The sequence below is a fragment of the Apostichopus japonicus genome, chromosome 15, assembly GCF_037975245.1.
Source record: "Apostichopus japonicus isolate 1M-3 chromosome 15, ASM3797524v1, whole genome shotgun sequence".
NCBI lineage: Eukaryota > Metazoa > Echinodermata > Holothuroidea > Aspidochirotida > Stichopodidae > Apostichopus > Apostichopus japonicus.
The window spans coordinates 11,261,388-11,284,206 of NC_092575.1; the positions used below are offsets into that span (position 1 = coordinate 11,261,388).

The 22,819-nt window shown below is 38.1% G+C and overlaps 2 protein-coding genes across 2 annotated transcripts in view; both read left to right on the forward strand.

Moving 5' to 3' along the window:
• Positions 1 to 22,819, forward strand: part of LOC139981507 (uncharacterized) — a 108,171-nt gene that overhangs the window by 54,364 nt on the left and 30,988 nt on the right. The window lies entirely within an intron of this gene.
• Positions 189 to 21,004, forward strand: LOC139981503 (uncharacterized). The gene is made up of 10 exons (XM_071993938.1): positions 189 to 298; positions 3,114 to 3,192; positions 3,921 to 4,073; positions 14,339 to 14,479; positions 15,854 to 16,018; positions 16,727 to 17,026; positions 17,376 to 17,990; positions 18,528 to 18,905; positions 19,604 to 19,639; positions 19,911 to 21,004. Exons 2-10 carry the CDS (start codon positions 3,138 to 3,140, stop codon positions 20,030 to 20,032), a joined length of 1,965 nt encoding a protein of 654 aa, XP_071850039.1. The 5' UTR covers positions 189 to 298; positions 3,114 to 3,137; the 3' UTR covers positions 20,033 to 21,004.

Consider the following 22,819-nt stretch of genomic DNA (forward strand, 5'->3'; position numbering starts at 1 on the left):
AAGATAATATCTTATCAATAAACCGATAAATGTTGGATTGCTCAGTTGCATCAACTGACCAATTGAACATTTTCTGCAAAATGTTTAATTGACAACTTATCAGAAGTTGAGACAAAGTTTTCTTATTTGATGGCACTTTTAAGCTTATGTATTTCCAGAATATTAGCATAAACATATGAAACCAGGAAGTGATAGTCTATTTCCTTCTATAAGAACTTCTATCACAACGATTCTGCCACATTGGAAGTCAGTTAGGACGAAACTGTCGAGAAGGCTGCCGTCAGATGATACCCTCTGTGTAAGTGTTTCAATGATTGTATTTTATTCATATATTTTTGTTAACGTCTCGGGAACGACATGCTGTAAGTTACCGTATACATCTACTATGATATGTACTTGCTCTACTTCTATGTATTGAACACGTTTGCTTCAGGAAGTGAACAACTGAATCATATTTTTAGATTAATTGTACAAGTTACGGTACTAGATTTTGGGTAACAATTAGCATTCAGGTCGGAGTGTATAACATTTTATCTGTGGATGGCAATGTTGCATCGAATGACACAGGTCTAGTACAGTTCGCAAATGCGTCATGTTCCCCGACGACTCGGTCGAGTTCGAGACCAGCCACAGTTACCGTAGTTTCATAACACAATTGTACATTTTTTCAACACACACACGCGTTATGATAGACTATATATAGTATATAAGTAAGTAAGTATAACTTTATTATATCCCAGATGGAAATTGCATGCTCTCATAATTGTACATATTTGGAAGAGTAAGAAAACAACATCTAAAAGGGTAAATTTACAAGTAGAATAAAGGAAAGTTCAGAAATAAAAAGTTAACAAGTAAGATAGTTAATTGTCAAACATGAATATGCACAGCCCCAAGCCAAAACAGATATATAGAATGTGGAATAAAAGATGACTTGTGTCTGTATTTATATATATTAGTGAGAGAGGAAAAAATGGAAACGTCAAAAATGGAGTTGTCGGTGTAAGGGGTTGGGTGAGGCGCACGCCCCTTCCGAAATCCTCGATCCGTCACTGGCTACCCTGTGCATATTATAGGGATCAGCGCTGTAATTATGTCACTGTTCCTCTATCTCTTCCCGGTGTCTTGGCGTTTTCTTCTCCTACCTCCTTTTCTCTCTTTCTTCTTTCTTTTCCCTTCCTTCCTCTCATTCCTTCTCTTATTTTCCCCTCTATTTTTTCCAGGCGCGTATCCAGTGGGGGTGTTGGGGCGTTGCTTTCTTCTCTTTTTTCCCCTCAATATCCCATTAATGACCATTTTTTCACCATTTCCCGAACAGTGCGAATTAGCGTTATAAATAAATATATATATATACATGTATATATATATATATATATATATATTTATATCTATATATATATCTATATATATATCTATATATATATCTATATATATTTATATCTATATATATATATATTTATATATCTATATATATATCTATATATATTTATATTTATATCTATATATATATATATTTATATTTATATCTATATATATATATATTTATATATATATATCTATATATATATATATATATCTATATATATGTATATATATAGATAGATAGATAGATAGATAGATAGATAGATAGATAGATAGATAGATAGATAGATAGATAGATAGATAGATAGATAGATAGATAGATAGATAGATAGATAGATAGATAGATAGATAGATAGATAGATAGATAGATAGATAGATAGATAGATAGATAGATAGATAGATAGATAGATAGATAGATAGATAGATAGATAGATAGATAGATAGATAGATAGATAGATAGATAGATAGATAGATAGATAGATAGATAGATAGATAGATAGATAGATAGATAGATAGATAGATAGATAGATAGATAGATAGATAGATAGATAGATAGATAGATAGATAGATAGATAGATAGATAGATAGATAGATAGATAGATAGATAGATAGATAGATAGATAGATAGATAGATAGATAGATAGATAGATAGATAGATAGATAGATAGATAGATAGATAGATAGATAGATAGATAGATAGATAGATAGATAGATAGATAGATAGATAGATAGATAGATAGATAGATAGATAGATAGATAGATAGATAGATAGATAGATAGATAGATAGATAGATAGATAGATAGATAGATAGATAGATAGATAGATAGATAGATAGATAGATAGATAGATAGATAGATAGATAGATAGATAGATAGATAGATAGATAGATAGATAGATAGATAGATAGATAGATAGATAGATAGATAGATAGATAGATAGATAGATAGATAGATAGATAGATAGATAGATAGATAGATAGATAGATAGATAGATAGATAGATAGATAGATAGATAGATAGATAGATAGATAGATAGATAGATAGATAGATAGATAGATAGATAGATAGATAGATAGATAGATAGATAGATAGATAGATAGATAGATAGATAGATAGATAGATAGATAGATAGATAGATAGATAGATAGATAGATAGATAGATAGATAGATAGATAGATAGATGTATATATATATATATATATATATATATATATTTATATATATATGTGTGTGTGTGTGTGTGTATTAGATATATATATTAGAACCCGGTCCTACCGCTTTATATGCGGACAGTTGTATGTCCAGAGGTTTGAAACCGGTAAGGAAGGTCGTATCTACATATATATTTTGCCTCCACGCTGTGTACAAAACCTGACAGTAAAAGTAAATAAAGACAAACATCAACTATTTTAGTGTAAGAGCACTTGTTTGCAGGATTCATGTATATCCCTCACACACAAGGCTCTACAACCCATCCAGGCAGTTTGCATTCCAGACAGACGGAATAGTCTATTATTTACTAGGTGTTGCTTTAACATGAAGAACTGTCTGAAAACTACGAATGCATATATATGATATTTCTTAGGTAAGCCACAGGGAGGGATTATAGCAGGATCGTAAACTTTTACCTATTGACCTTTCACTTTGCACCTATTGCGAACCTACTCATAGTTGAGATGTTGTGAGTCTTTATCAAACAGTAGGTTAGTCCAAGTTTTAATGCTTTTGGTTCTTTCACTCATGTTCTACAGGATTACAACTTCCTTCAATTGTCCATGATGCAGGTCTGGAAACATCTATGGATAATCGTCACTATGTGCATTCTACACGGTAGGACAAAAAGTCAAGTTCTTTGTTTTTGAATAGTAACAGTTTATGTAACCTGGAACTAATAGAGTTCAATAGGTTTCACCTTCACAATAAGTCTTTGGGATATACGTCTTATATGCCTTAAATCTTGGTGTTTGAGAAAACCATGACTTTTGTTTCGTAATTATTTCGGTTGAGACACGTATGTATTATTGCAATGTTAGTTTTTACATTTTATCGGTTAAATGAAGAAAAAATAATTATCCGTCAACGTTTGCTTCAAATCGAATTTTGTAAGCCACAATGCAATAGTTTATACAATTATTAGATTGGTCGTTTACATTTCAGTAAAGGTTTAGTTTGGACCGGTGCAAGACATGACTGGTTATTAATTACTTAAGAAGTTTGTGAATGCATACCTCTTTCAGTTGCTCTGTTTTATTACATGTTGAAATGTAGGTTTACTAAGGAAGGGACAAAATATCGTTGTTTATACAGAGAATATCGATTGCTATTTCTAAATAAAAATAAAACAAGACTGTTAGTAAACTGCTTATCCACTAAAGAGCCCGTGTAAGAGAATGTCTTCTTCATATTCTAAATGACTTGTCATTTACCCTCTGAAGAAGATCCTGCTAGGATCGAAGCGTCAGGCCAACTTACTATTACACATGCTATTTCTATCAAAAATAATCTATTTTGATGCGAAATACTATACTCTATTTTATTTCCCAACACAACCGTTTTAGGTACTAAAAGTGTTTTGACAGACTGTACAAGTCACCAAAATGCACGAATTGGCAGTAGTTGGAAAATTGACTGCAGGCTACAAGATTGGAGCGAAGTTAGATATTACCACGATAACCCAGTCGAAGGAAATTTACTAATTATGTCTAATCAAGGTAAGCCTTCAATGTGTACGAGTGGGTTATTCCCACGAGTATCCCATTAATACACAATTATATAGTAAATATACATTATTCGATACATTTTTACTTTTCAATTCAGCTTTCTTTCTTTTTGTATGATTGCTTTATGATGATAGTGATAGTTTATGATGCCTAATAGGAGTTCATTAAATCTTTAAAAGTGTTTAACTTTACTTTTTATTATTTTTCAAGGAATAATTTATATCCCTTTGTATTAATGTGTAGATAAAGGTAGAGGTAAAGGTAGAGGTAAAGGTAAATGGAAAGGCGTGGGTTGACACAAGTGAGAACAATCAAGAGACAAAATGAGTCAATTTATAAATTGAAATATATAAAACTAGGCAGGCAGTTTAAAAAAAATTAAATTAAAATAAGGTTAAAAATGAATAACGTGATGTACATAGTTTGCTGTACACACAATATATCACAGGTCATGTACAACGAGATCAATTGATCAACTCGTGTCGTACAATACGCTTACTCTTCAAAGGAAGGAAACGGCTGTTAACATATAGTGATAAGCCACATAAGAACATCCGTGCAAAGGAAGTAATAATCCAAATATAAACTATCAGTAGCATCCCCCGTCCATATCCATATAATAGGTTTGTTCAGATATATTAGTAATAAAGTTTGTGATTGCCAATATACATGTTTTTGAAGGTCATATAAAGTAGAATCTTTACATCCGTTATATGAACTTGATATGACTTTTATATGGATTCCCGTCATATCTTCCACATCAAACTTGAGATAATTCGAATATGGGCCAGATATTAAATCCAACATATAAAAATATTAAAACATTTTTGGCCATACGTAATATAAAGTTTTATAAAAAGTTTAGTCCATATAAAGTTTCATAAAGTAAGCAAAGTAGAACCCTTATATACAGGGGCGTCAATCCGATTTGAAACGTGGGGGGGGGGGGACCGTAATCGATTTGAATAACCGGCCGTAAGTACTATCTAAGCGGAGCGCCACCATCGGTTGGCGCGCAACGTACCAAGAAAATTTCAGATTTCAATACCTGCCAGATCGCTGGAGATGGCACTTGCCAGGCTGGATAGCAGCCATCTAGTTGCGTGATTTCGGGAGAAAATTGCAAATTCGTCACTCATTAAATCTGCAATAAAGTTCATGCGACCTTCATTTTTGGTGGATTATTTCTTTTATTAGTGACTCAAATTGACATGAACATTAGAAGCCAGTGAAAGTTGGCAAATGATGCGGTGAACTGGAAATCCAGCCCCATTTTGCCCTATGTTTCAGGATAGAATACCCCTCATGTGTTCGAACCCATGACAACTAACATCTGTGAATAAATTTACTTCGAAATGAGCACATTATATTGCACCAAGTCGGTCAAGGAATGACCCCAGGGCCTCAGATATAGGCCAATAGCAGGGGTGGGCAACCTTTTTGAATGAATGGGTCAAATTTTAGGAGTGAACGATTGACAGAGCCGCACCTAACCAACGACCTGCTGTTGATTTCAAACCTTTGATTCCGAGGACTTTCAAGCAATAGGTGTGTGTACTAATCTGTATTCACAAAAACATGTCAAGTCCAGTACAGTCCAGTTGATAATTAATGGTGATAATATGTAAACAGGCTCCATTTCCTGTTTATAGTCAGTAAGCTGCTGGCTTCACATTTTATCCTTTTACTTAAAATATCCCATCAGAACAGAAGTTCATTGTCTCTTCTGCAGTTTTTGTACATAAATTTAGTGTCCATTAGCATGTGGGTTGCCTCTTTACTACAGGACTCCCTTGTTCTTAGAAAAGTTGGCACCAGCATTGCTGTGGTCAGAGTTTTTCTGGTAGCAACTCCAATCAGGAGATCTTTTAAGGATGGTTTAGAGAAAGTTACTTTACTGATTGGGTACTGTATCCTTACTCCAATTTGGCCCCTCCCTTTACTTAGACAAAGAAAATGCTGGGTATGCCATGTGGCTCCAGAGCACCTTAACCCCCAAGCCATGAGGACATAGGATTTAGTATTGTAGGAGAATTAGATACAAAGTTAAAGTTTTTATATCATATACCTGAATCTGTTCTGCGGAATGAATTTCAATTATATACACTCAAGAAGCCTACTGTAACTGTAAAATACAAATTAATTGCTAATCTCGACGTTTCCTGATACTGGTCACCATTGGAATCTCCCAGAAGCCTAGCTCTCGGCTATTACAGGAACTGTACTATTCACTTTCCATTGCCATCTCATGGAAGGATCTTTAACCATTCTTTCTGGAGAACACTAACTTTACTTTGCTTTTATTTACGGCCCGCCATTGATGTCCCTTTGGAACTTTGTTTAATATACCGTGCCTGGATTCTATTCTATCTCCCCTGGATTCAACTCTACAGTATCTCGCCTGGATTCAACTCTACCTTGACAGCCTGCAGAACAATCTATTTCCCTTCGGTCGACCCAATGGACTTTAATTCATATTACATTCTGTGCATTTATATTGTCTAAGGATTTGTTTGTGTGTGTATGTGTGTGTGAGTGCAAAGTGGCCACCGGTGAGCAACCAAACTGTAAGTTAAACCATTCCTTTATTTTCTATTAAACTGGACCCCGCATTTCAATACTCTCCTACCCAAGTAAGAATAACTTTTTCCAATATTCATATTCATATTTCATATATTGGACTCTTCAGTTACATATATGAGTCTCACTGTTATATCTATTGTTTCAATACAATTCTCTCTATAGTATATATACTTAGGCAGCTACACACTGTTTCTTTGTCATTTTTGAAGTGTTCATCTGTCTTCCTACTGATGAGACACTAGTGATTAAACCTCCAGTCAACCCAAAGGGAGTAACATCCCTTACATATTTTTGGTAGTACGAGTGGGGTTCTTCGAGGTTTTGAGGGTGAATCTAAGTTCAGAATCCTTCTCAGTTCTGCAGTGTGTGGCTGACTAAGTGGTGTATTTGACCTTATAGAATCCAGGGTCAACTAAGTTATTCAAGTTGGTTTCACTGGCAGTATTTTTATTGCTATTCTCTCAGTAATTTCTTGGAATTTCAGTCTCAGTATATCTTGTGGTATTTCAGGTGTATCATTGACAGGCAGACATTTTAAAGTGTGTATTCATTGTTAGAAGTGTCATTAGAATTACAGTACTTCTCTTCATTACTGCATTATTGTATTAAGCCTGATAGATCTGACAGTTCCAAGTTGTACTCCAACCATGTCTCTCCCAAGTAATAATGTGTCTCCTCAACCAGACTCTGCCCAATCAGGTGGCTCTCCATTTCCCCCTATTGCTTATGCATACATCCCCATAGATCATAGAATACCGATATTTGTAGGCACTCCCACCAGTGCTAACGACCCTACAATTAGTGACTGGGCATCAAGTTTACGAGCAGCACTAAAGGCTTGGAAGACCCCATTAGATCAACAAGTAGAGCTAACTTTAAGATATTTGGGTGGGGTAGCCAAGAGAGAGGTTCTGGTGTTGGAACCATGCCAAAGGTCGTCAGTAGATGAGATCATTGCCTACTTGAAAAATATCTATGGGGACAAAACACCACGAGTCACCCTCATGGGACAGTTCTATGCCAGGCAGCAGCGGCATGGAGAAAAAATTAGACAGTATGCCCTACACCTCCAGGAATTACTACAAAGGGTAGAAACAAATTACCCTGGAACGCTGCTTGGCAAGGATAAGGTCTTAAGAGATAGATTTGTGGAGGGCTTGGTGAGCCACGCTCTGAAGACAGACCTGAGGAAGGAATTAAGGAAGAAAGCAGGGTTGACGTTCTCCGAAATCCGGGATGAGGCCCTCGAATTAGAAGGGGAAATGGGGGCAGAGATGAATGCCACAAATGCAGACGTAATAAGGGCTACCAATCAACAGGTCCAAGGACAGCCGTCCGAGCTGCAAAAATGGCAGCAGACAATGGAGGCTGCCTTCCTAACCATGCAAAAACAGATGAGCGAGCTGCAAGCTACCCTCACCCAGCCTCGCTCATGGCAAAACAGGGGTACGACATATGGCCCACGCCCCACCGACCGCTTCACTAATGATGGGAAGCCCATATGCAGAATCTGCCACTTTCCAGGGCATATTGGTCGCAACTGCAGGCAAGGAAGGACAGAAACAGGGAGAGTTCCTCGAGCCCCTGCCAGTGGGCAACATCAAGGTACTGGGTCCCCAAACTAGTCTGGTCCACTGTTGGGAGTCAAACAGTGGATAAGGACCGTATAGACCCAGGCTCAAACCAAAGACTACAAACAGAACAGTCCAGAATAGTAGGTGACTACATGCTCCTTGATATAGCCATTGAAGGTATCCCTGCCACTTCATTAATCGACACTGGCTCGCAAGTCACCACTCTCTCAGAGAAATTTTTCAAACAACATCTGATGGACCAAGGAGTAACTGTGGGCCCCATAACCTGGCTAAAGCTAACTGCAGCTAATGGATTAGATGTACCCTTCTCTGGTTGTGTGGAGGTGAATCTGAATATTTCTGGCATTACCATCCACACCGTAGCACTCTTGGTCCCCAGGGAACCTCTCCCAGGTGTTCCATGTCTCCTGGGAATGAATACCATTCGGCAATGTAATAGAGAGCTGTTTCAAAGCCAAGATCCTGCTTTCCGACAACAGTTTGTTGAGAACCCCCAACATGCAGTGCTGCTTCAAGTAATAAAACAAGTGAGGGAGGATGTCGATCGAGATCCAGAGGGCAGAGTAGGGAAGGTTGTTGTACCTAGGGGTAGGAGTGTAGTAGTAAAGGCCCGCAGTGAGACTCTAGTGGAGGGATTTTGTATATTAGAAGAAGAAATTACCTGCGACCGAATACTGTTAGAGTCACCTCCAGATCAGCATAACCACTTACCGAAAGGCCTGTGGGTAGCTAAATCTCTGAGTCGTATAGATAACCATACGACCCAGGTCAGGATTATGAATACGGGGACTGAAGATATCTACTTGCGGAAGGGCACCCCGTTGGGATTTCTGTACAAGGTGAATCTGCTGCCGTCCGGGCCCACTCTAGACCTACAACAGACGGGACCAAACACTCTCCAGGTGGGAGTTATGGAACAGCAGGCTACCCTGTCAGAAGATATCCCCCCTGAAAGTGACTTTTTGTCTAAAGTGCATGTTGAAGCAGAAAACCTTACTTCAGACCAGCAGAACAAACTACAGCAGTTTCTGTACAAACACCAGGATGTGTTTTCTAAACATGACAACGACTACGGTTGTACCACTACTGTCACCCATACTATTCCCACAGGAGATGAAGCCCCCTCCCGAGAAAGACACAGAATGATCCCCCCAAAATTATACCAAGAGGTAAAATCACAGCTACAAGCCATGCTGGAGAACGGTGTAGTTCGTGAGAGCTACAGCCCATGGGCAGCACCAATAGTCCTTGTGAAAAAGAAAGATGGATCTCTTCGTTTCTGTGTAGACTATCGCCGCCTCAACGACAAAACTCGAAAAGATGCCTATCCCCTCCCAAGAATTGAGGAATCCCTGAACGCTCTGGGTAAGGCCAAATTATTTTCGACACTTGACCTGGCTAGTGGTTACTGGCAAGTTGCAATGAATCCTGATGACAGATCCAAGACGGCCTTCACCACGCCCATGGGGTTGTACGAATTTAACCGCATGCCCTTCGGGTTGTGCAATGCACCGGCAACATTCCAGAGGTTAATGGAGGGTTGTCTTGGGGATCTCAATTACGAATCCGTCTTGCTGTATTTAGATGATATTATAGTATTTTCACCAGATTTCGATTCACACCTTGATCGACTGGGGGTTGTATTAAGAAGACTACATCAACATGGTTTGAAGGCCAAACCCTCCAAGTGCCATCTTTTCCAGTCTTCGGTAAATTACTTAGGGCATATTGTCTCAGCAGAGGGGATTGGAACAGACCCTGACAAATGTAAGGCAGTAAAGGAATGGCCCACCCCAACTACAGTCAAGGATGTTAGGTGCTTTCTGGGCCTAGCTGGTTTCTACCGTCGGTTTATTAAAGACTTTTCAAAGATAGCAACACCCTTGTATCAATTGACTAGGGTACCAAAGAAGGGTGCCTCAAAAGCTCCCAAACAGACATTTGAGTGGACACCATCCTGTGAAGAAGCGTTTCAAACTATCAAGGCCCATCTCCTATCGCCACCAATTCTGGCTTATGCAGACCATAACCTGCCCTTCAGATTATATACAGACGCTAGCAATATGGGATTAGGGGCAGTCTTAACCCAACTACAAGAAGGACAAGAAAGAGTTATTGCTTATGCTAGTCGTAGTCTACGGGATTCAGAGAAGAATGACCAGAATTACAGCGCCTTTAAGCTTGAGTTCTTGGCCGTAACCTGGGCTGTTACACAAAAGTTTAAAGACTACCTTCTGGGCTCAGAATTCACAATCTACACAGATCACAACCCGCTGGTATACCTATCTACTGCAAACCTGGGTGCTGTAGAGCAACGCTGGGCAGCTAGATTAGCAAACTATAGATTCACGGTAATTTACAAGCCTGGAAAACTGAACACGAATGCTGATGCATTATCCAGAATGCCGGGTCAACCAACAACACCTGCAGACGGAAATTATGACAGTGACGGTGATGTTTATCCATCCTTCCATCTGCAGCAGAATGCCACCACATTGCCTTCCTCCACTGAGCAAGGGAAGTGGGGCATGGACACTCTACCAGGCCACTCCATAGAGGAGCTGAGGGAACAACAGCATTCCGATCAAGACATCCATGAAATCATTGATTACTTAAAATTACCTGAAAGACCACCCCTGGAAGGAAAGTCCGAAACCTTGAGATTGCTACTAATGCAATGGAATGCACTTAAGATTGTGGATGGCTGTCTGTATAGGGTGATATCAAGTGGGCCCCAGCTAGAGTCCTTGAGACAATTTGTTGTACCCAAGGGCACGAGGAGAGAAATTCTTCAAAACTTGCATGACCAAGCCGGTCACTTTGGGATAGCTCGGACCCTTGCAATGATAAAACAGAGATTTTACTGGCCCAACCTAGAGCGTGATGTGAAGCAACACTGTGAGGGTTGTACCCGTTGCAGCTTGGCGAAACCACCCACCAACAATGTCAGAGCCCCACTAAAGAGTATTCGAACCTCCGCCCCCCTCGAGCTTGTTGCAGTAGATTTTCTCAAGTTGGATCGATCATCTGATGGTTATGAAAATGTCCTGGTGATAACGGACCACTTCTCAAAATTTTCCCAAGCTATACCAACCCGAGACCAAACTGCGGTCACCACTGCAAAGGCCCTATGGCAACACTTTTTCATAAGGTACGGATGTCCTGCCCGAATACTATCAGATCAGGGAGCCAACTTTGAATCCGGTCTCATCTCTGAGCTTTGTCAGTTGTATAATGTACAAAAGAGCAGAACCACGCCCTACCATCCACAAGGGAATGGTCAGTGTGAGCGGTTTAACCGTACACTCCTCAACATGATAAGGTCGTTAAGTGACGAGCAAAAGAAATATTGGCCAGCCTACCTGCCTGAACTTACATACCTGTACAACAACACACCCCATTCCTCCACTGGCTACGCTCCTTTTTATCTGATGTTTGGCCGCCATGGCAGACTGCCAATTGATTTAATAGTAAAAACAGATGACCATCAGGAGACAGAAATTTCTACAGACTGGGTACAGAACCACTGGCAAAGACTGCACCAGGCACATAGGCAAGCAGAGGCAGAGTGTCAACGAGCTGCTGACAAGCAGAAGAAATATTATGACCGTAAGGCGAGAACAATGCCCATATCCAGAGGAGAAAGAGTTCTCATTAAGAAGAGGAACAGGAGAGGTCTTCGTAAGACTGATGACTTCTGGCAAGCAGTACCCCATATAGTAGTTGACCAACCAAACCCAGATATACCAGTTTACAAAGTGAAACCAGAACATGGTGACGGTAAAGAGAAGATGCTGCATCGTAATGCCCTGAAACCCTGCATGGTTACTGTTGATTACGAAACCTGGGAAGAACCCAATGAACAGTTGGACGATCACGGAACGAGACAGGCAGCCCTTGGTGTCTACCCGGCTGATGTGACCCCAGTGATCCAGCTTCCTGTAATCCAGTCCCAACCCTCTTCATTACAAACTTACCCACCTGCAGTAGAACAAAGTATGCCAGTTTTGCCAAACAGACCTGAGAGAGAACTCGAGAACAGTGCTATTGCCCGAGAGAACACCACGTCAGAACCACCAGTTACCTCTCCCTTGTGTTCCCCTGTCCCCCGTATTGCTCCTCAAACAGAGAGATTACATTCCCCACCTATTTTAAGACGTTCTATAAGAATTAGAGGGATTCCCCCTGAAGAACCCCAGGGCATTCAAATTATTCAGTGCCCTGATTTACAGCCAGTTGTTATAACTATGTCATGGTTGGAGGCAGGCCTTGAGACTGCCAGGTCTACAGATTATTTTAAGCATTTACTAAGGTAATCATAAGTTTGAGGAATGTTTATTAGTTTCATTTTCAGTTTATCCACTGGGATAGGTGAAGTGCTAGATGGACTTGATGTCCTTTGTACAAGTCTGTTATTGTTTTTATTTTTTGCTTTGGTTGTCAATAACAAAGTAACTTAGCTATATTCTAAGTACAGACGCACAGTCTATGTATTGGCAATTAGGAAGCTTCAGACAGGAGCAAAGTATCAGTATATTTCTATTCGTATTTGTATTTTTCACCTGGATAAGATTTCGAGTTGAAATTCTTTAGATCTGCCTTAAGTGTTGTATTGCTGTTGTAAATTTAAGGTTGTTATATGTTTCTTTTCTTTGTTGTTGTATAGTGTATCTCTGTAGTGTCACAAGTTTTTAGTTGGCAGTGTAAGCCAACTCAAAGCAGGGTGGGATGTAAACAGGCTCCATTTCCTGTTTATAGTCAGTAAGCTGCTGGCTTCACATTTTATCCTTTTACTTAAAATATCCCATCAGAACAGAAGTTCATTGTCTCTTCTGCAGTTTTTGTACATAAATTTAGTGTCCATTAGCATGTGGGTTGCCTCTTTACTACAGGACTCCCTTGTTCTTAGAAAAGTTGGCACCAGCATTGCTGTGGTCAGAGTTTTTCTGGTAGCAACTCCAATCAGGAGATCTTTTAAGGATGGTTTAGAGAAAGTTACTTTACTGATTGGGTACTGTATCCTTACTCCAATTTGGCCCCTCCCTTTACTTAGACAAAGAAAATGCTGGGTATGCCATGTGGCTCCAGAGCACCTTAACCCCCCAAGCCATGAGGACATAGGATTTAGTATTGTAGGAGAATTAGATACAAAGTTAAAGTTTTTATATCATATACCTGAATCTGTTCTGCGGAATGAATTTCAATTATATACACTCAAGAAGCCTCCTGTAACTGTAAAATACAAATTAATTGCTAATCTCGACGTTTCCTGATACTGGTCACCATTGGAATCTCCCAGAAGCCTAGCTCTCGGCTATTACAGGAACTGTACTATTCACTTTCCATTGCCATCTCATGGAAGGATCTTTAACCATTCTTTCTGGAGAACACTAACTTTACTTTGCTTTTATTTACGGCCCGCCATTGATGTCCCTTTGGAACTTTGTTTAATATACCGTGCCTGGATTCTATTCTATCTCCCCTGGATTCAACTCTACAGTATCTCGCCTGGATTCAACTCTACCTTGACAGCCTGCAGAACAATCTATTTCCCTTCGGTCGACCCAATGGACTTTAATTCATATTACATTCTGTGCATTTATATTGTCTAAGGATTTGTTTGTGTGTGTATGTGTGTGTGAGTGCAAAGTGGCCACCGGTGAGCAACCAAACTGTAAGTTAAACCATTCCTTTATTTTCTATTAAACTGGACCCCGCATTTCAATACTCTCCTACCCAAGTAAGAATAACTTTTTCCAATATTCATATTCATATTTCATATATTGGACTCTTCAGTTACATATATGAGTCTCACTGTTATATCTATTGTTTCAATACAATTCTCTCTATAGTATATATACTTAGGCAGCTACACACTGTTTCTTTGTCATTTTTGAAGTGTTCATCTGTCTTCCTACTGATGAGACACTAGTGATTAAACCTCCAGTCAACCCAAAGGGAGTAACATCCCTTACAAATAAACCTACCTGACAGCATCATTAGTGCAGATAAATTCTAAGCAGCTAGTTCGTTTTTTGTGATGATGTAAAATAGATTGATTTTTTTCTTTTTCTTGAGACATCTCACGGGCCGCCAAAAAACACTGGCGGGCCGCATGTGGCCCGCGGGCCGTAGGCTGCCTACCCCTGGCCTATAGGAACGATGTCCCAAAATGTCCCCGGACATATAGGCGAAGGAAGCTATCCGCCGCGACTGCATGTGAGTTTCTCGACTTGCTGTCCTGGGAGTCATACCACAAAATGGTGCATATCCTCATACGCCATTATTAATAATTTAATAATATAACATATATGATATGCGCATTGACATGACAAAAATTTTGTTTTTATTTTTCGGGCAAGTCGTTACAACCCCCCCCCCCCCCTCCCCCAAATCAGATTGAGCTCATACGCCTATGACGGTAGTTCTATTAGGTATTTGTTTTTGGAGTATTCAAAATCATAAGTTTTGTACGGTGGCGTATAAGAATCGCGAGATACAATTTGTCTGTTCAAAGTATCTCTTTCGAGATCCGGCTTTAGGAATCACAAATGATTTTCGAGTTGGTTAGCATCATGTTTGATCTCTAGAGTAAGGCAAAATATGTCACCAAAAACAGAACTAGTATTGTTCGATACAGGTGACAAACGCCTACAGTGGAATTGCGATCTTCCTTACCGGTTTCGAACCTCTGGACATAAAATCAGCGTCCATAGCCTAGTGGTTAGGGTGTCCGCGTACAGAGCGGGAGGCCCGTGGTTCGAATCCCGGTGGAGGCTGAAAGTTTTTTCACTGTTCTTGATTTTCCAACTCATTACGATTTTCATTTATATATATTCATTTGCCTTTGTCGTTTACCTCCATTGCGTTATATATATATATATATATATATATATATATATATATATATATATATATATATATATATATATATATATATATATATATATATGGCTTTAGGTGGATTCTATATGTATTGTCCACATGAAACATGTATGATTTTGCTTGATATGGTTCATATACAAATATCATGTTCAGTTTAATGTTTATATAAAATTCCCGATGCAACAGCAATATATAGAAAAATATTAGCTTCATATGTAGTATACCTTAGCAAGTTGTGCAGAACATGGGTCTGGTTTACAGTGCTGTACATTACGATACCGAGATATATAACTGGATGCATTGGATATACAGTAACTCTCCTAAATGTACACACCGTGGCTGTAGGCCTACTATAATGTTACTGCTAGTAGTACAGTGGGCCGTGGGCTAAGCTAATTCGTGAATACCGCACAATGCTGTACTCTATGGCTACACTCTGTTGTAATATGTTTGTGACATGCTTTAACTAGTTAATAAACAATCATAAGAGCGAAGAATTACTTATTCATTTGGGGGTTGTGGGTTGTTTTGAAACTATGAGTCTTTTTGTTTTAAATTTAAAAACAAAACTTTTGACAGGAAAGGCTAGATATGACATTCTGAGTATGAAATGTTCTGGCTGGAGAATCTTTTAACTTCTTTGACATTTTGGCTTGCGTTTTGTATGTCAGATATTATAAGTCATCTCAATTCTACTCCACTTTCAAGATAACGAGCATAGATTTGGAGTTGGGCGCGACATCGGTACCCTGGATATTGATGAAGATGGCGCCATGGTTATCAACAATGTTACAATAGATCATATATCTTTGTATACGTTGATATACACCGACAGAGACGGACATGATTATCAACATGAATTTATAATTATAGGTAATGTTAGTACCATTCATTTAAAGAGAACATTATTATAGAAACAATTTACTCTAATATCGAGAAAGGAAAATGTTGATCTTGTAATTACTTCGCGGTTAGGTACAGCAACAAAGCAATTATAAATGACGTTTGGAGAATCACAAGGAATGAATTCATAAGACTACCTAAGAATATACATAGTTCTAAAGATCACCCACTTCACTCCGAGTTGATCTCTCTGTGCAATAGAACCAACAAGTACAATCTACGTAATCCTACTATCTTGCCAACTTTTAGAATTATGCTTTTTAAGAACGCATTTATCTACAGAGCAACCATTTATAATCAAAATGGGTTCTTAGAATCTCTCTTATAATCCTTTTAATCTTTAAAACTTCTAATCCTCCATCTTATTTCTTTTTGTTCATGCTTTCTTGTTTGTACATTTTTACGTCTTTTATGAATCATTTTTTATGTGTACTATTTATAAATTTTATAATTTATACTGGAATAGAGAAATTGAAATTGAAATTGAAATATCATCAAAAAATATATATATACTAAGAAATGCAAATACGAATTTGCTTATACTGATTTACACGTAAAAACAACTTCATTGAGCTAGGTGATGAAAGGTTGTATGCATGCAGAAGAATATACCTGAAGTATATATATAATCACACCAATCAGGTTACAGCTTCGAAATCGTTTTTACTTTTTTCACAGATTGTCCTGACATTACTGTTTACGCCCATCATGGATCCGACGCACTCATAAATTGTTACTCCCCTCAGTCTCAAAGGGTTTATTGGTACGATTCAGCGTCACGTAATGCTCGACCAATCGCAAGTCTTGAAGGAGGCCGGAAGGCGGAGTCAGGAGTCTCTGCTGGGAAATACGATATTACCAATACTTGTGGTCTGCTGATAAGGAATACTACTTTCAGCGACGAAAAAACATACCGTGTTATAGTTATTGTATCCAATATACATACATTAACAACAGACCAGGAAGTCGTTATTTATGGTAAGTCAGTGTTGTACATGAATTTACAAGAATAACCCTGGCAGTAAACTGCGATTATTTTGACCTGCCTTAGAAATTCGGTCCTGAGTTAATACCTACCAAACTCAGTAACATAATGTACCATGTATAATCCAGTTTTCTAAGAAAGAAGAAAAGTAAATAGGCCTGTGTTGGAATGCATAAGTTATAGTTTCTAATGTGTTGTTTGTAGCAGGATCTTCTTCAACGACAAACTGAATTGAGAACAGTTCCAATACGCATTCGAATCAGATTCTGCCATGATCGAAACGTCAGGTACACTTACTTGTTTACGTAATCTGGTTTTCTAAGGGTTTCGTTTATTCTACAGCTAGCGTCGAGACAGCGGTATTGTCAGTAGATGTTTGCGAGGGAAGAAACTTCTGTCTGGTGCAGCTGCAAGATCCGACATTTTTCATGTGTCGGGAAACAAATACAGGACCTCATACGTTACTGGGCTGGACAAGGAACACATCAAACGGTACACGATTAGTTAATACTTCTAAGTCCTTTGATGGAAACATGTACGAGGCATTCGTATCAACGAATGTAAATCTTAACTCGACAGACCGACTATATGTTTACATCTGTAACTCTATGATAGATATTCCAGCTAAGCCATTAAGACAAATAGTTGTAATGGTCGAAGATGAGAGTAAGGACTACATCACTACTCTGTTGAAACCGACATATTATAGGGTATATGATGACGTCAGGTTAGTCTGCACCAATGAGAATCCTTTGTTCATATTATGGAAAAGAAACCACGAAACTATTGGATACTATCACGAAGGCAAATCGGATGTGTTGAAACCTGGCTACGAGCTTGATAAGAACGGATCGTTGCTCATTAACAAATTCTCATATACACATGAAGGTGAATATGTTTGTATCTACAACAATGGTAAAGTCGAGGAAGAACAGCAACATAATATCAAGACCGTTGGTGAGTGCCTTTATTCTTTCAAAGTATCTTTATTTGTTTGTATAATATACCCTACTTGCGTTCTACAGACTATAAGCAATACCTTTTGTTTCATGTTTCTTTCTCATATTGATTTCCGAATATGATCCTGGTTTTAACTTCCTTTCAGGGGGCTCTTATCGGACGGCCCCAATATGAGGTACAACGTCACAACTAATCGTTAATTGGTCTGCAACATGATATTAAGGTCTCAAAGTCACTGATAAATACCATTCATTAAAAATCCTTGCTTCATTTTAACTAATTACAGTGTCATAGTATTGCTAAAGCTAACTATATCATGACTAACAACCTCAAGATATAGAGGTATATTGTCTTTCTAATGAACAAAACTTTATCTTCATCATGCTAATCAATCGGTAGGTAGAACGTTTGGAATATATATTGCAATCTTCGTCGTATCCGTAGTAATAATCAAAAAATAACAATCTGAAAATGGAAAACAAGTTAAAAACTATACCGTTCATAATTTTCTCTTCTTATATCTTTATTCATTAGTTACACCAATCAATCCTACACCTTCTATCGTTGGGTGCTCAGAGCCATTGGATTGCACATTTAATGTTACAAGCAGTGGATATCTGACATGTGTAATAGAGGGCGTTCTTCCAATCGTGCATCCGAAATGGATCCACGATGAATATATTTCTTCCAGAATTACTTTCAGTCAACCACAGCTAATAGTGAGAAATATTGGGTCTTTGTTTAACATATACTTGACTACTTACTACGAAATAACGACTGACCAGGGTTATGAAAGTGAGACAGACGAAGGCTGGCAGGCTTATGACGTCACAGCGTCCTGCTCTGTGAACTACGAGGTTATTGGACAACACAAGACAGACGTTACGCTGCATCTCCAGAAACGTACTTCAGGTGACTATATACAATGTATAAGCGTAAGAAGGTAGTTTGATCAGGGGCTGTCAATTGAAATTAGACCACCCCATTGGAGCTTGTTGAAACAATTCTTTTTCTGGGTAGTGATCTTCAAGTAACAATATATGGAAGTGAGAAGACTTATTTTTCAGTAGTTGGTTTTAAGTGTGGGGCTAAGGTGGGGAAGGGGGATATTTAAATGACATTTAAAGGAGAAGCCAATTACCCAACCCATGCAGACTGATGTGATAAATATGCTTGTGATGAATAACCCACACCACATCAATAAATCGTCCGTTTTAAATTATCGCACTGTAAACATATCGAGCTTCATAATATGACATAAAGATAAACCAGAACTATAACGTAAAAAAACCCTCGTGGCACCCCCTTTTGGTTCCGAAATGACCGAATTTAATTATTTCAGAAAATCTAATACGATGTCTTAAGATTCGGACAGTTACATATGGAGAGCAAAATGGTATATTACCACAACCGTGACGTTAGAATTTTCTTTGCATCCAGAATATAGTTACTGGCGACTCAAGGAAGTTGAAACTCACAAATTATGCGTTAGGATGTAAGTTTATGTGGATTAGCATTATTCTCAGCTTAGGTTTAATTATCAGATATTAAGCTTGTATAAATCGTGTTCGTCATACATAATATCTATCTTTCCGATTTGTTTCTTGCAGCTGTAACAGAGGATAGGATAAGAGAGAGGTTTGGAGGTAAGTTTAAACATGATGATAATTATATTTTCATATATTCACATCAAAAATGAAAATTTGTGTGATATTTATAAGTACAGGTTTACCTTACTACGATTCTTGTTACAGTTTGACTCGAGTGTTTCCTTTCCTGGTAATGTGATATTGATGAGTATATCTAGAAACTGATTTTCGTGGGTCGTTGGGTATGCCTTTATTTCTGGTAAGTATAATTAGCAGACAACATTGATGCTATACTAGTGTTAACATGCATTTCTCGTTTTTATTCCAGCAAATAATAAATGGCTGTGCGTCATCCCAGTCACTATATTGTCTGTCATTATGATTATTGTTTTTGGCTTTTCAAAATGGCAAAGCAGGAGAGGAGACCTATGTCAACAAGAAATCATCTGATGCCGAGAATACTTATAAGAACAACGGTGGAGACAACCCAGCCTTGACAATTTGAAAGGAGCTATACAATGAGATTGAATAATTACTGGGTTAATTTTTTTTTTATAGTTGATCATATTATACATCGACACAATTACTAAAAACATTTACAATCGGTTAATAAGTAACTAGCCTATAATATTAGCAAGCAATCCTCTATAGAAATTATGACTTAAGATAAGAATCAAATTTTCGATTGCTTTGGAGTGAGGTTACCTCAATAAAATATCTATTTTTGTATTTCTATTTTGTAGTTTACTTGGAGTTTGGGGTTTAGGTGTTGGGGGGGGGGGGTGTGCAAGGGTTCATTCGAATTTCCAAATTGTATCTTTCGTTTTTGCAAAAGAGAGATAACTGGACTCTTAATGTGAGAATTCCACAGCCCGAGATTCAAAAGAAAGAGAAATATAAAGAACGGCATGGGAGTATTTGCCATTATTAATAACTTATCTTTTGTGATAACATTCATGGAGAACGCATGAAATACTTTATCATTGAATTGTTTTTACCACTAAATGCAGTGAGTAAGAAGAACTGTTTGTGGTACCTTTTGATGAAGTCAATATGTTTTGTAATTATAAACATGTATATGTATAAATCTTGTAAAATATGTCATGTAATATCTTAAGTATATATATATATATATATATATATATATATATATATATATATATATATATATATATATATGTTATGGTATCCACTCAACATAAACGGTTATGAAATCAATAACCGGATGTGTAGGTTAAATATTCGAAGATAAACTTGTTTATTTGTCTTGGTCGTTATTTCCATTTCATTTGAATTAAGAGACGGTGTAATTGGGACTTATGTAGCGTCATCCTTACATTGTATTAAATTTGTACTTTACATTCCACTGCCGACGAACATCCCAACGAGACCGAAAATTATAATATATTTTCTAACAAAGAACTCTTTATTTGTCAATATGAGTCATATCTTATTTCTCTTCTTTTGTCTTATAAAATTTATTTTAATATTTTTATTTTGTTCATGATTTCTACGTAACCACAGTCAAATTGTGTCGGTTCGTGATCAGCCGTTATAGCGCCATCACCAAATCTTGGGTATAAGCCAATAATGCAAAGCTGCATGCCCATGGTGACTGCAACTAGTGGATGGCCTCGTATTAGGCAAAGCAGCTAGGTTGTCGAAAGCAAAGTACGCAATTGTTTTATCCCCGACAGCTTGTCATGCACACCTTGCTTGTACGATGGCATTATGCGATTGGACAGCGATGAAAGGATCTATTCACCTCTCTGTCATCTCTCTACCGCCTCCCAACGTTACATTGCTTTTATTCAATGATATTTCCAACCGGAATTTCTCCAACCCTCGTTCACGCCCCCCCCCCCCTCCCCCTCCCAAACTCCCTCCTTACGAAAATTCACCAACACACGAAAGGAAAGTTTTCACATGAAACATAGAGAATAGGTGAGTATTCTTACTATTTATTTATTAACTTATTTTTTGTCCATCGATTTGGCCGTTTCACGTCAGACTTACATGTTTACAGGGTGCACTTTGGCAATGAAAAGTATGTTATGTAAATACAAAAGACATTACCGTTAGGTATTCCGTTAGCAGCGTATATAGTGAACTAAACCAAGCGCATTCCATATATAAGTAACACAACAAAATACTCCAGCACCCCTCATCCCTCCTTAGACTAGGTATGATTGATATGCGCCAAACGAGCGACAAAAGTTATTCCCTCCTCTCGCTCTAACCCTGAGTAACCTAACTAGCAGGATGTGTTACAGGAATTCCTTGACTAACCTAAAGTAACCTAAATAGCAGGGTGTGTTACGGGAATTCCTTGATTAACCTTAAGTAACCTTAATAGTAGGGTGTGTTACAGAAATTACTTGATTAACCTAAAGTAACATAACTAGCAGGATTTGATACAGGGATTCCGTGATTAACCCTGAGTAACCGAACTAGCAGGGTGTGTTACAGGGATTCCTTGATTAATCTAAAGTAACCTTAATAGCAGGGTGTGTTACAGAGATTCCTTGATTAACCTAAAGTAACGTAATTAGTAGGGTGTGTTACAGGGATTCAGTGATTAACCTAAAGTAGCCTAACTAGCAGGGTGTAACAGGGATTCTTGGTTGACCTAAAGTAACGTAACTAACAGAGTGTGTTACAGGAATTCCTCGATTAACCTAAAGTAACCTAACTAGCAGTGTGTTACATGGATTCCTTGATTAACCTAAATTAACCTAAATAGCAGGGTGTGTTACAGGGATTCCTTAAATAACCCTGAGTAACTTAACTAGCAGGTGCGTTACAGGGATTCAGTGACTGACACTGAAGTAACCTAACTAGCAGGGTGTGTTACAGAGATTCCGTGATTAACCCTGAGTAACCTAACTAGCAGGGTGTGTTACATGGATTCCTTGATTAACCTAAAGTAACCTAACCAGCAGGGTGTGTTACAGGAATTCCTTGATTGACTTAAAGTAACCCAAATAGCAGGGTGTGTTAAGGGAATTCCGTGACTAACCCCTGAAGTAACCTAAATAGCAGGGTGTGTAACAAGAATTCTTTGATTAACCTAAAGTAGCCTTACTAGCAGGGTGTGTTACAGGGATTCCGAGATTGATCTAAAGTAACCTAACTAGCAGTGTGTGTTAAAGGGATTCCGTGATTAACCCTGAGTAACCTATAACTAGCAGGGTGTGTTACATTGATTCCTTGATAAACCTAAAGTAACCTTAATAG

Bases quoted from the DNA above. Each gene is read 5' to 3' on its own strand.
- LOC139981503 (XM_071993938.1), top strand. From the start codon at position 3,138: ATGATGCAGGTCTGGAAACATCTATGGATAATCGTCACTATGTGCATT. The intron at 17,027-17,375 runs GTAAGTCAGTGT...TTTATTCTACAG, and splicing joins CCAGGAAGTCGTTATTTATG to CTAGCGTCGAGACAGCGGTA. The intron at 18,906-19,603 runs GTGACTATATAC...TGTTTCTTGCAG, and splicing joins TCTCCAGAAACGTACTTCAG to CTGTAACAGAGGATAGGATA.